Below are 14,175 nucleotides of genomic sequence, written 5' to 3' on the forward strand. Positions count from 1 at the left end.
AAGGTCGCTGGCTTGAGCGTGGGATCATAGAAATGACCCCATGGTCACTGACTTGAGCCTAAAGATTGCTGGCTTGAAGCCCAAGGTCACTGGCTTGAGCCCAAAGTCATTAGCTTGAGCAAGGGGGTCACTTGCTCTGCTATAGCCCCTCCCCCCCCATCAAGGCACATATGAGAAAACAGTCAATGAACAACTAAGAAGCTGCAATGAAGAATTTGATGCTTCTCATCTCTCTCCCTTCCTGTCTGTCTGTCATTATCTGTCCCTCTCTCTGACTTTGTCTCTGTCAAAAAAAAAAAAAAAAAAAAAAAAAAGAAAGAAAGAAAGAAAAAAGGAAATAACAAAGTCCATCTAAGGATATCCATTAAGTCCATTTGTATCTTGTCCTTTAAATTTTATCTGTTGTATGTCACTTAATGTATGCAATATCCTAGTTGAGAAATTCATATACATAATTTTAAAATAAGTATGCATATATTGGTGGTTTTTGCTGAGGTTTAAATTTTACCCACTGGGTTATATGTTCCAAAAGGGTTGTAAACTATTGTTTTTATATCACTATTCATGACTGAGCACCAGATTAAGTAGTAGCATTAGAACTATATATTAAATACACATCTTCAGCATGAACTTATCATTCAGTGTCCTTCAGAATGGGGAAGGACACTGTCAGGAGTTTTTAGGTGGATGAAAACCAATTAAAGGAACTTTGGTATGTCTCATTGTATGTCTTTGTGAAACTTATAGGCTGAATTGTGTACAAGACTATACCATTGAATTATTATATATTTAATCTTTCTTTTTTTATTTCTGTTATGCAGCACTCTAAGTTTGAACAGCTGACTCTATTTAAGTGAAATGTAAAAATGTGCACATTTTGCAAAACTTAAATATATGAAAATGCTTGAAATATCACAATATATTATACAAATGTAATGTGTTCCTACCTTTGACAAAAATAAATTGCATTAAAAAAGCAAAGAAAAAGGATCATTAAAGATACAGAAAAATATTTTCAATCATTTTCTGATTTCCTTGAAAATAAACAAAGGGAAGAAGAGCTCCTTTCTCGTATTCCTTTATTAAGGTGAATACTCAGATGAAATTTATGGCCTGTCCAGATGATTGGGTAGTATACATCTCGAATAGGAAAAAGGATAGGAAAGGTCACTTTACTTCATTATGATTTCTCAAGTTCACCTCACCTCTGTAAAGGCAAGAATGAAAAATCATCATTCCCGAAAGTGAAAACCTAACCTGACCGAGAAAGGTCGTCATATCTCTGTGTAATGTGAACATGGCAAAGTCTACATGGTTGATTTTAGACATTTTCCTATTCATTCAATGGTACCTGAATACATTTTGTAAATAACTGTGCATACATGTTTTAGGCATACAGATAACTAATCCAAAGCAAAATGGTAATGCTTATCATGTTTTCTCTACACTGTGTTATAGACTGAACGATTAACAGGATTCTGAAATGAGAGATATGCTGACATGACATTCGTTGTAAAGATGAGGTAAAAATGCATAGATTAAATTTGAAATGTATTGCTTAAAAATTCAAAGTATTACAGATACTCATCATTAAATACAAAATCTTTAATATCTTAAGTACACAATTGTTTTTTAATTGACATATTGATAAATTTTAAAGTTTTACTATGTATGTGCTTTTCACTCATGAAGGTAATTTGTATTTACCTAATTTGTAACTTTTGTATCCCCAGCTTAAATTACAATGGAGAATTAAACAAGAAATTGTGTTGTTATTAAAGAATTCCAAACAGCACTGCTTTTATTGGTCATTTACCTGTATATAGGCAAAATGAATAAAATTCTACTTAAAAAGCCTGAGTAGTTAAATGTCATTAGAAATCAGTAGGCATTTCTTTCTAGTCCTCAGGCTGGAATTTGAGGATATATAAAAAATGGAGAGAATTCAAACAAGCAAGGAAATAGCAAAATTCTGAGCTAAGACATAAATAATTACAGCTTCACAAAGTGATATAAATTTCATATTTTTGCAATACATATTCAAATATTAGTCTATTAAAATTTAATATATGTTTATAACCTTAATGATAAATAAATGTACTATTCTTTAGCCATAGAGTAACCTAACGTCATGCCATAAAAAATACGATTTGCTTAATAATACTTTACCTGTTCCAAAAGTGTCTTTTCAGTACATATAAGGAGTATATTTCTTTTTATCAATCTTCTCTATTACTTAAATTTATGGCTCTCTATATAATTAAACACACAATTCTGACTTTTCCAGTGCTTAAACATATATGAAATAAAATTAAGACTAATTAAATATTCCTGCCAGGCATGCTGAAAGAGACTATAGTGTTAAAAAATGACCATTTTATAGCAAGGGATAATATTTTAATATCAAGTATTAAAACTTGAGTCATTCTGAGGATGTTTGTTTAAATAAATGTAATAAATTAAGGTCAAGTGGCTAATATTTCTAATAAAAATAGTTACAATTATCCATGAAGGAGACAGTATTTCTCACCTCCTGATACTCCTTATGTTCCAGTGTTGCACCTCCACACACACACATTGATTAGGATAACTCTGTATAATCAATCAAATATTGCAGAAATGATAGTGCATGATATCTGAGACTTAGTCATAAAAGATATGACAGCTTTTATTTTGCCTTCTCTTGGGACACTAGTTTTGAGGTAAGTAAATGCCATGTCATGTTGACAGTCAAGCAGTCTTATGAAGAAGTCCATGTAGTGATTAACTGAGCCTTCTTTTAATAACTAGCACCAAGAGTCCAGGCATGTGAGTAAGCTGCATCTTGAAAGCAGATCTTCTAGGCCTCCTCAAGTCTTCATTTGACCAGCGTGAGATGACACTTTGACTGCAGCCTGATGATAAATACTGAGCCATAAACATACAACTAAGTTGCTCTTGATTTCCTGACCCAAGAAACTGCTTGAGATAATAAATGCTTACAAATTTAAGATGCTAAATGTTGGGTTAACTGGTTACCTGGCAATAGATAACAAATAATTTCAATGTATACAGGGAAAAAACCATGCTTGACAAATCTAAAATGTATCTTGATGGCAACTTAAGGTTGAGTGCTCTTGACAGGTTAAGTCTCTGTGTCTCAGTTTAGTCATCAGTAAATTGAAAATAATAAATTGTACCTCATAAAGATTTGAGAAATAAATGAAATAATAAAACTATTTTTTTAAGTATTTAAAAGTCCTGGAAAGTGATTTGTTTTTGGTATTTTTTTTCTGTTCTTTAAATTGTGCTCAATTGATAAGACTTCTTTTAAAAGGTTTTTAAGTGGATTATTTCCAGTACATAGAGATAAATTTTGCAGGATACAGAACTCTTGGTAGAGAAAAGACTAGGGATGTTCAGGTACAGTCTCTGTTTTTGTTTGTACTTATTTGTTTACATTTGTTTTAACAAATATCTGACTTTGAAAATTTTGATTTGAGATTAATTTTTATAAACATCTCCTTAAGTAGATACAAAAAAAGTGTGTAAGTTATTTCTAAATATTTGTATAAGCTGTAAGTATAAAAAATATCTAGGAAATAAAACTTCTCTAGACCTTACAAAAAACTTTCCTCCACAGTGACAGCATCTCTGATAGCTTCATGCTCCAGTTAGACAACTTGAGGTCAAGAGAAAAACTCAGAAACATGGCTGTATCTTTTTTTCTTCTCTGTGTGTCTATGTGATTTCACTAGTTTTGTATCTTTGACAAAATAAATTGGGAAATGATGAATGTTTTTATGTGTAATATTTCCTTTTGCTAATTTACAATTGACCTGCAATGCCTTTACCTTTGGCATTGAACATTGACATTTCAGCTGATTTTTGATATATTTTCAGGGGCCAGGACCTAAACTAGGCACCATTGTATAGGATTAAATTTATGGACTCTGCATGAAGATTTGCAAGATTCCTTGGGTTCAAATTCTAGCTCTACCACTAATTGTATTAACTTCTGCAAATTACTTAAAAGCATTGTGCTTTTTTTCCTCCCAAACAAGATGAATAAAATGATAGTTCTATGATCTCATAGTTTTGTTATAAAAATAAACTGCTTAATATTTATTAACAATTTAGAACACTGCTTGTCAAATAGCAAGTGCTTATTAGTTTTTCATTTTGGTGAAGTACATGTTTGAATGGCCTGGGCTCTGAAACTAACATGGTAGGTCCATTTAGTGAGTGTAACAACAACCACTCAGCAATCGGAGTTTTTCATTTTCCTATTTTATGAATATATTCAAGTGTGCTTTACTATAATATTGAGAAGAATCCGCATATTCTAAAAGTGTTTAAGAATTTGAATATTTCCTCAACTATAACCTTAACATATGATAAATGTATACTTTTCTCTGAAATGAAAATATATTTGCTTTTCACAAGTGCATTTACTTTTCACAGCTCCTAGATTTTCTCTAGTTGTGTAAATGTGTTGGGGAAGGACAGTGATTGGAGAAATCAATCTACCTTTTATAAGAGTGGTTTTAAATTTCTTTGAAAATTTAGCAAAAGCTATAGTCCATCTTCTCAGTAGGAAGAAAGAAATCACTGAAGTTATGACTATGAGCACCAATTGGCATTTTGCTATATTTGCTATAGGCTAAAAAACTGGACTAAGAATTACTATAGCCATTTTTGTGTGCGTAAGTGGTTGCTGTATTTAGGAAAGGGAGAGAGAAAGAGAGAGAGAGAGAAAGCAAAATCCTCCCCCCCAAAAATCAGAATATCATTTTACAAAATATTGGAAGCAAAATGGACTTAAACAAATGAGTTCTTACTTGTAATACTGGAAATAATTGTTAGCTTTTAAAGAAGAAATGATAAAAACTCAAAAGTGAAAGATACATAAAATAGGCACACAACACAATCAACAGTTCAAATACTATAGAAATGTTTGCCTGAAACTTATGTACTCTTATTGGTCAATGTCAACCCCCTCCAAAAAAGATATGTAAAATGGTTTGTCACTATTTAAACTGGGATGTGTGTGTGTGTGTGTGTGTGTGTAGAACCAAGCATGGGGGTGCGGGTAGGGGGTTTCAAGGAAGTTTTACGGAAGGAGGCATTTGAACAGGTGCAATAGAGCTTCTATTCACTGGAACAGTGTTACTTTCATAGTTGTTACTTTTTGGGTTTCCCAATAAGACTTTATTTGAATAAAAAATTTTGTAACTTTCAAATAATTGAAAACCACTCTTCTAGATAATCATCCATAAAATAATCACAAACCAAAAATATCTCAACCTGGATCATCAGAATCTGTGAAAGGCTATATGAGCAGATATAAAATCTTAGAGGGTATGACACGAGTAACTCCAGAGAGGTTTATCTTATTCTAAATATATAAAACTATGAAAACTTCTATTACAGGGGTTGGGAACCTATTACTCGTGAGCCAGATGTGGCTTTTTTGATGGCTGCATCTGGCTTGCAGACAAATCTTTAACAAAAAAATAATAATGTTAAAAACATAAAACATTCTCATGTATTACAATCCATTCATTTTCTACCGCTCATGTTCATGGTTGCAGGTAGGTGGAGCCAATCACAGCTGTCCTCCGGGACAACACCAAATTTTTATTTGATAATGCATAAAGTACATGGGTGGTTGTATGGCTCTCATGGAATTACATTTTAAAATATGTGGCGTTCATGGCTCTGTCGGCCAAAAAGGTTCCCGACCCGTTCTATGAAGTCACAAAGAGGAAGAATTAAAATTAGTAAAAGCATAGTAAAAAAAATTAAAAATTGAATATCCCAAACTGGAGATGTTCCATATAAAAGAGCTGCAAAACAATTTTAGGTAAAACCACAGTCATGGTTCAACCTAACATTTTCTCTGTGTGTGTGTGTGTGTGTGTGTGTGTGTGTGTGTGTGTGTGTGTGTGTGTCAGACACAGAGAGGACAGATAGGGACAGAGAGATAGGAAGGAAGAGCGGTGAGAAGCATCAATTCTTTGCAGCAACTTAGTTGTTCATTAACTGATTTCTTATATGTGTCTTGACAAAGGGGGGTGGCTATGCTACAGCAAGTGGTTTAACCCCTTGCTTAAACCAGCGACCTTGGGCTTCAAGCCAGTAACCTTTGGGCTCAAGCTAGTGAGTCCGCACTCAAACCAAATGAGCCCCACTCAAACTGGTGACCTCGGGGTTTTAAACCTGGGTCTTCGCATCTCAGTCTGACGCTCTATAAAACTGCACCACCATCTGGTCAGGCAACCTAACATTTTCTTGAATATATCCCTCCCTAGTTTTGAAGCAAAATATATATAGTATAGATACTACACTTTCCTCCGCATCTCATCTTCCAGTTAATCCACAGGGGTCCCACTCTTTGATGTCTGATAAAACCAGCTAAAGAGGTTTGAATGAGCTGACTGGTTGAAAATAAAGAGAAAGTAGTCGAGTCCTGACTGCTTCTGTTCAACAGCTCTTGCCAAGGTCTTCTGAGGCTCCTCAAGGGGACAATCACGCATAGCTGAAGTTAAGAGTAGCCTTAAAATCATGTTGGGTAATCCTTTAACCATATATTTTACTTCCTCTACAGCCCCTTTTGTGACAGAATATCTAAAACACAATGAGCTATAAAACAAAATGTTAGAATGCCTTGAGGGAGAGTAAGGCAGGTGAAAGGGTTGAGGCTTATCAAGGAAGCCAGCTGCAGACAGCAGCTCCAATCGCTACTGGAGAGCTCTCACAGATTGTGTGCCCAAGTCCTTGAAGAGCTGTTTGCTTCTCAATTAAACTTGGTCGCCAGGAAGAGCAATGGTGTGTTGGTTCAGAGGGGAGGAGAAAAAATAAAATCACCAGCAATGAGGGGATTGGCAGACGTTTCTGAGATCACAGAAACCAAAGTGGACATTTCTTCTGGATGCTATCAGCTCCTTTTCCTTCCCCAGGGGGCCCCTTCAGTTTGCTTGCCTGTGAGGACGCTGCTGAGAATCTTTCAAGCCAGTTAAAGAAATTGCTTAAAGTAAGTATCTGAAACACAAACACATTAGCTCCAAGTGCATGGAACAAAATAACAATCACAAAGCCCTTACTTCTTTTCTCCTTTGTACCATTCAAAGGCCGGAGGCGGCACACCTGCACCTTCGCATCTTATCAGTCCGCTGCGCCCGGGGGCCACAGTGCCCGATTTAATTTCCTGGATGGTAGGAGCAACTGAAAGAGAGAAAACAAACTGGTGGATAAGTAAAAATAAATTTCAACACAACTATAACGCACATATATTTCTATTCCTTCTATATTCAAAGTAATCTTATGCCTGGTCGGCTAATGCAGCACGTTTTCAGTGTTTTACACTTCTGATACAAGACTAGTCACTTTCAGCTTCATTTTTCAAGTTGGACAATAGATAAATGTTCCCAGGGAGTGCAGAGTAAATGCAATACATTTTGGCCCTGCTTCCTATTGGAAAGTGACATCGGTGAGGGAAACACTCCATCTGTACTCCAGTCAAGCTCTACTCCAATAATAGCTCTCATTTACTGAGTGATTACTGGGAGCTGGTCACTGGGCTGGGTGATTTTTGTTCATGATTTTCTCAGAGTAATACTCTAAGCTAGATGGCATTATCCCAATTTTACAAATGTAAAAACTGAAACTCAGAGAGGCTGAATAATTTGTCTAAGGTCATGCAGCTGCTTAGTTGTAGAATTTGGACTGGAAGTCAGGCATGTTGACTCAAAGCCTGAGCTCTTTCAATATTCTGTTTTTTTCCTGCCTACTCTCTGATAGATAAAATGGCTACTCAGCCACCATCTTAAAGAACAATGCAGGAATGAAGGAGGAAGAAGGACTTGCTCACTTAGTAATCTGGCTCAGACCTCCCTTGCAGGTAGATGCTGATAAGGGACGATTAGATCAAATGCAAACCAATTCTGAAGAACTGTGGTGCTGTTGGGCAAATAAGTTTGTAAAATATGATTTTTATGTTTGCTCACTTTTATTGTTAAAAATAGTGCTGGTCTGAAATTGCTAATACCTTCCTGATTGGGAAGGGCCATTGTTATGCTAATATGTGCTGGAGGGGCAGGTCTTTGTGGGCCCAGGTAGTTTTTTAGAAGGAAGAAGGAGGAGAAGGAAGAAGCCAAGATGGAAGGGACGGAGAGAGAAATCAGTTTTGCAGTGTAAGAAGCCATGTTGGCAGATGGAAAAACAGAGGTGACTAAGACTGGTGGGGGTCTTGGATTCTAGGAAAACCCAGATGTGTCAGTGGCTTTGGGAGCCCTGAATGGAAAGGGAAGTGTTTTCCCTGTGTGTGTGTTTCTTGCTGGCCAGGTATGAGGCTAGAATAAAGAAATGGTGTAAAGCCAGCAGGCAGGGCCGGGGCCACCATCACAGCAGCCTTCTGGCCTATGCAGGTTCGCATTGGATTCAGACAGTCGATAAAGAAACAGCGGAGCCAAAAACTGATGGGCCATAGTCTTTAATTCTAGCTTGCACCCAGCGGGCAAGTAAAAATACACACTGGGCTCCAAAACCCAGTCACATTCAGTGCTCACAAAGCCACTGACTTATCCGAGTTTCCTAGAATCAAAGGTTTCTAGCTCACCAGACTTATTCACTGAGGAGCCACTGAACCATTTCACCCACAGGTGTTATAAAGTACCAAAGGCTACAGAATTAATATTAATATTTTAAGAGGCTTGGAGAACATTTTATTAATTTGGGTTAAAGTGTGCAGAGAAATTGTGAGAATAGTCTCTGTACTGTATGATTAGCATAACCAGGATGGCTCTTGCTATTGTATTGTAAATGAAAAGGGAAGGAAAGCATAGATTCCCTGACATTCCACCACACCTGTGGGGAAAGGAGTGAATGGCTAGCCAGGTGCAGGAAGGGAAAAGCCAAAATAAACCTTTTCTTATAACTATGAGCCATTTGCGGGCATTTGTCCCCACGGAAACTACCTCTCTTATGTAAATGCATGTGGTTAATACCTCTGACTGGACAGAGAGATGGCGGATGAACACTAGAAAATATAGGAAGGCCTTTTAATATGTAAAGAGATATCTTTCTACCATTGTGTTGACTTGTAAATTTTGTTTTCTCCAAAATGATGTATGGTTTGCAAATTGAACGTGGTCCTATCATGTTAAAGGACATATGACTATAACCAATAGCAGTAAGGGGCTCCTAATTGCAATTTTTGCTTCTGTACTTCCCACTTACAAAACTATAAAAACTAAGTAGAACAAAGGGCCAGCGCGCTCTCCGTCAGATTTCTGTCGGAGTTCCCGCCGCTTGGCCAAGCTAGACAATAAAACTTTAATGTGTAACCGACGGACCTTGCTCCTGTCTTCCATAATTCGGGTCCCTCCGAATTTGGCTTAACATTCACCTCTGTTCCCCATCTCCTTCCTTATCCCAGATACAAACTCTACACAAACTGGCATCTCACTCAGCACTCCACCATCTTGGCTGCTTCTCCTGGCCTCCTCCACGTGGCCTTTCTCTGCTCTCCTCTGCTCTCTCTTTTAATGATAATCTCAGGAACCAAGAGCCAAGCTCCCGCTCCGTCCCCATTTTATATTGTAGCTTCACAACCTCTAATCCAATATACAAAATAGGGAAGTCTCTAATACAAAGTCACTTCTCTGAGGCATGATTGAATTGTACCACCCCACATCAAAAAGGGTGGGAAAGGCTTAATCCCAAAACCAAGCCCCAGGCTACAAGGATTCTCAACACACCTTAATATCACCTGGGCGAGGGCATCTTTAACAAAGTGAGCACAATACATTTTATCTGCCCAACAAATGGCCTACCATTTTTTGGCTCCGCAGTTTCTTTACCATCTGTCAGAGTTCAATGAGAACCTGCATGTGAATGGCCATGATGGTGGAAGCCCCTGGCCTTACAGGTGGCACTCCCAACTACAAACAGAAGAAGCTATCTTGCAGCTGCCTTTTCCCAAAGCCCTTTGATGAATCCATATGACCCCTGTCCCATCCCTTGCTCTGGGCTGACACCATTTGCTGGTCTTAGCCTGCCTGCACCCAGGCACTTTTAAAATAAATTTTCCTATTGGAAAACACTAGCCTCATGTTTTCTGTTCAGTCTTCAGTTTCTTCAGTTTCTTCACTCCCCATGCATTAGCTCTTGAGGGATTTTTTTTTAATATATAATTTCTTCTACTTGGAATGCTGTTATTCCTCATTTCCACAGATTTAAGTGCTAATTTAAGTGTCACCATTGCCAACTCTTCCCTGTTGCTCTGGCTGGAAACAGATTTCCTTTTCCTGAGAGTAGTTTTTTATAAAGCTCTCATACTTAACTATTTCTATCTTGTATTGCAATTTTTTTATGAATGGCTCAGGCTTCCTTATCAGCTTAAATATCTGATTCAGTTTGAATATTCAAAGATCAGTCTGCAATGCCTGGCACAAAATGATGCTTGAAAAGATTTTTTGTAGCATAGCCATTTCTTTATTTAACAGTTATTGAGCCATCAATAATTGTCAGGTATTTCTCAAGGCACAACATGATAAAGCTTACATTCTAGATGTGGTGGGGGTGGGGAAATAGAGTACAAGCAGTAAGTAATTTAACTTTATCTTTTATTTATTTATTTATTTATTCATTTTAGAGAGGAGAGGGAGGGGAGAGAGAGAGAGAGAGAGAGAGGAGAGACAGAGAGAGAGAAGTGGGGGAGGAGCTGGAAGCATCAACTCCCATATGTGCCTTGATCAGGCAAGCCCAGGGTTTTGAACCAGCAACCTCAGCATTTCCAGGTCGACGCTTTATCCACTGTGCCACCACAGGTCAGGCCAAGCAGTAAGTAATTTAAATAAAATGTAAGAAACTGATTTAAAAACGTAGTAAAAAAAAAAAAAAGTACAGCCAGCTAAGAGAAATTAGAGCAAAGAATGGATTTCAATTTTATGTACAGTAATTTGATTAAGACCCGGTAATTTGATTAAGACCCATCGAGAAGGGAAGATTTAAGCAAAACAGATGTAAATGAGTAAGTTTACAATGTGGATAGCTAGAGAATGTCTTTCAGGAAGAGGGAACAGCTAGCAGTAAGGCCCTGAGGCTGAAGCAAGCCTGATTTGTTTGAGAAATACTAAGGGGATCAGTGTAGCTCAGTGGTAGTCAACCTGGTCCCTACTGCCCACTCGTGGGTGTTTCAGCTTTCATGGTGGGCGGTAGTGGAGCAACCAAAGTATAAATAAAAAGATAGATTTAACTATAGTAAGTTGTTTTATAAAGATTTATTCTGCCAAACTTAGCGAAAATCTGACATAAAGTACTTGGTAAGTAATTATTATTATATGCTTTAACTTGCTGTAACTCCGCTTTATAAATTTTATAAAGTAAAGTTACTTTCCTAATTTATATATAATCACCATTACCGTGAAACTGGTGGGTGGTTTAAAGATTTTACTACTAACAGAGATACAAAAGTGGGCGGTAGGTATAAAAAAAAGGTTGATTACCCCTGTGTAGCTGAAGCAAAAAGAAAGAGGGAGAGTAGCAGGAGATATGGATAATTTTGTGTTAACTGGACTGGGTCACAGAGTGTCCAGAATTTTTTTTTTTTTTTTTTTTGTATTTTTCTGAAGCTGGAAACGGGGAGAGACAATCAGACAGACTCCCGCATGCGCCCGACCGGGATCCACCCGGCACGCCCACCAGGGGTCGACGCTCTGCCCACCAGGGGGCGATGCTCTGCCCCTCCGCAGCGTCGCTCTGTTGCGACCAGCGCCACTCTAGCGCCTGGGGCAGAGGCCAAGGAGCCATCCCCAGCGCCCGGGCCATCTTTGCTCCAATGGAGCCTCGGCTGCGGGAGGGGAAGAGAGAGACAGAGAGGAAGGAGAGGGGGAGGGGTGGAGGAGCAGATGGGCGCTTCTCCTATGTGCCCTGGCCGGGAATCGAACCCAGGACTTCTGCACGCCAGGCCGACGCTCTACCACGGAGCCAACCGGCCAGGGCCAGAGTGTCCAGATATTTGATAAACATTATTTCTTGGTGTGTCTATGAAATATTAGCATTTGAATCATTGGACTCAGTAAAGTATTGTGTCCTCTCCACTATGGCTTTACATCATATAATCCATTTAGGGACTGAATAAAACAGAAGGCAGAGGAAGGGAGAATTTTCTTGCCCTCTCTGCCTGACTGCTGAGCTAAGACATCTTCCCAATAAGTATTTCACCATTGGCTGCCTTCGTCCTCAGACTTTCAGACTAGGACTGAACTATACTAATACCTTTCCTGGGTCACCAGCTTATAGACAGCAGATTGTGGGGTTTCTCAGCCTGTATAACCACGAGTCACTTCCTCATAATATAATCTCTTTATATCTATATATACATATATATGATATGTGTGTATATATACATATTCACATGTACATATGTGTTTATGCATATAAAGTTGAACTTTGAACAACACTGGTTTTTAGTATATGGGTTTAATTATATGCAGATATTTTCAATGAATATATTGGAAAATTTGGGGGAGATTTCCTTAGTACTGTGAAGCAGACATATCAAGTACACTAGGCTACCATATTGCTGCTTCTTTATTGTCAAAGCATGAATCATTTAAATAAATAAAAATTTCTTTTTCATATTATATTTTTCCTTTGATTTCTGGTATTAGTAATATGTATATCATCTACAGTGTTCTGTATCATGTAAGACAAGATTGATGTGCATATCAACAGTCGAATCACCTTGTAAACAAATGATGAAAACTTATGGTAACAATACAGTAAAGTAGTATAAATGTAGTTTCTCTTCCTTATGATTATTTCTTCAATTCATACCTTCTTCCTCATTTTTTATTGAATTTATTGGAGTGACTTTGGTTAATAAAACCACACAGGTTCAAGTGAACACAACTCTGACATCTGCAGATTGCATGGTGCTCTCATCACTCAAAGTCATGTCTCCTTCCTTCATTACTTATCCATCCATCCATCTTTCCCTAACCCCCTCTCTTCTGGAAATTGCCATACTATTGTCTGTGTCTGATTTTTGTTTGTTTGTTTGTTTGTTTGTTTAATCCCTTCACTTTGTTCACCTTTCATGTAACCCTCCTCTCCACTGACAGCTGTCAGTCTGTTCTTATCTATGATTCTGTTTCTATTTTGTTTGTTAGTTTATTTTGTTCATTAGATTCCATACATAAGTAAAATCATAGGTATATGTTTTTCTCTGACTGGCTTATTTCACTACTAGTCTTCAGCTTTCATCCTAGCTTTTCTATGGTCTTTTCTCAACACAACTGCCAGACAGATACCTTTGAAATAAACATCGGAGTACATCCCTTCTCTGTTCACCGTTTCACAGATTGGCTAGTGAGTCTCTTGCTTGGGGGCGACATAGTCAGGCACTCATATGAGTGGCCCCTCCTCCAGAGCCATACCACACAGTCTCTGTCAGAGTCTTCAACCTCCGCTTGCCCAGAGGGAGTGCACCACCCATTCAGGTTGGGTGAACCCAGCCCGCTCTTCCGCAGGAGCAACCTGAGCAGGATGGAGCCATCAGGTGCCAGGAGGACAGATTAAAACAATTCCCCATTGGGGGGAATGGCACAGGCTGAGCTCACAGGGAAGACAAGAATGGTCCCTCCCTGGCCAGGCCTCACAACCCAGCACCAGTATGAGTCCTGGACAAAAACTCAGGGAGACAGGTTCCAAAGGTCCCAGCTCTGCACAGCACTCTGATACCCCTGCAAGACTGAGCTCAGAGCTGGGGCCATAGGAAGTGGTAGGAAAGGCTAAGTGATTTAGCAGGCAGGGTGGGGTGGTGGGCACCAGCTTTTCCTGCTCTGTGGGGAAAAATGGCCCCATTTCAAAGCTACACAACTTTGAAATTACTGTCTGAGTCTTCACCAAGAGCTTCTTCATAAAAATATCACCCCAAAAGGGTGGCTTGAGTGCAGCAGGGTGAGGTTGCCAGTAGCAGGAGGATCAGGCTGTGAATGTGCCAGGCTGTGCTGTGAGAATAGGAGAGCTTGGCCCTGGAAAGATGGTACTTGAGTCTCTAACAGATGCCCTCTCTCCCAGGTGGACTGTGTCCTCACTGATTTTCACCACCAGATGCTATGAGGGTTCCTTTTCCTGGCTCTTGTGCTCTGAGTTGGGGATGTCAGTGTGGGATTGAAACCCCATGCT

The 14,175-nt window shown here is 38.6% G+C and overlaps 1 protein-coding gene across 1 annotated transcript in view; it reads right to left on the minus strand.

Annotated features, from left to right (window-relative positions):
* NEGR1 (neuronal growth regulator 1) overlaps positions 1–14,175 on the minus strand; it is a 961,252-nt gene that overhangs the window by 217,798 nt on the left and 729,279 nt on the right. Inside the window, exon 5 of the mRNA XM_066376571.1 lies at positions 7,086–7,206. Within this exon, the coding sequence (XP_066232668.1) occupies positions 7,086–7,206 (121 nt within the window). The remainder of the gene's footprint in view (positions 1–7,085; positions 7,207–14,175) is intronic.

This window comes from Saccopteryx leptura, chromosome 3 (genome assembly GCF_036850995.1).
Source record: "Saccopteryx leptura isolate mSacLep1 chromosome 3, mSacLep1_pri_phased_curated, whole genome shotgun sequence".
Taxonomy (NCBI): domain Eukaryota; kingdom Metazoa; phylum Chordata; class Mammalia; order Chiroptera; family Emballonuridae; genus Saccopteryx; species Saccopteryx leptura.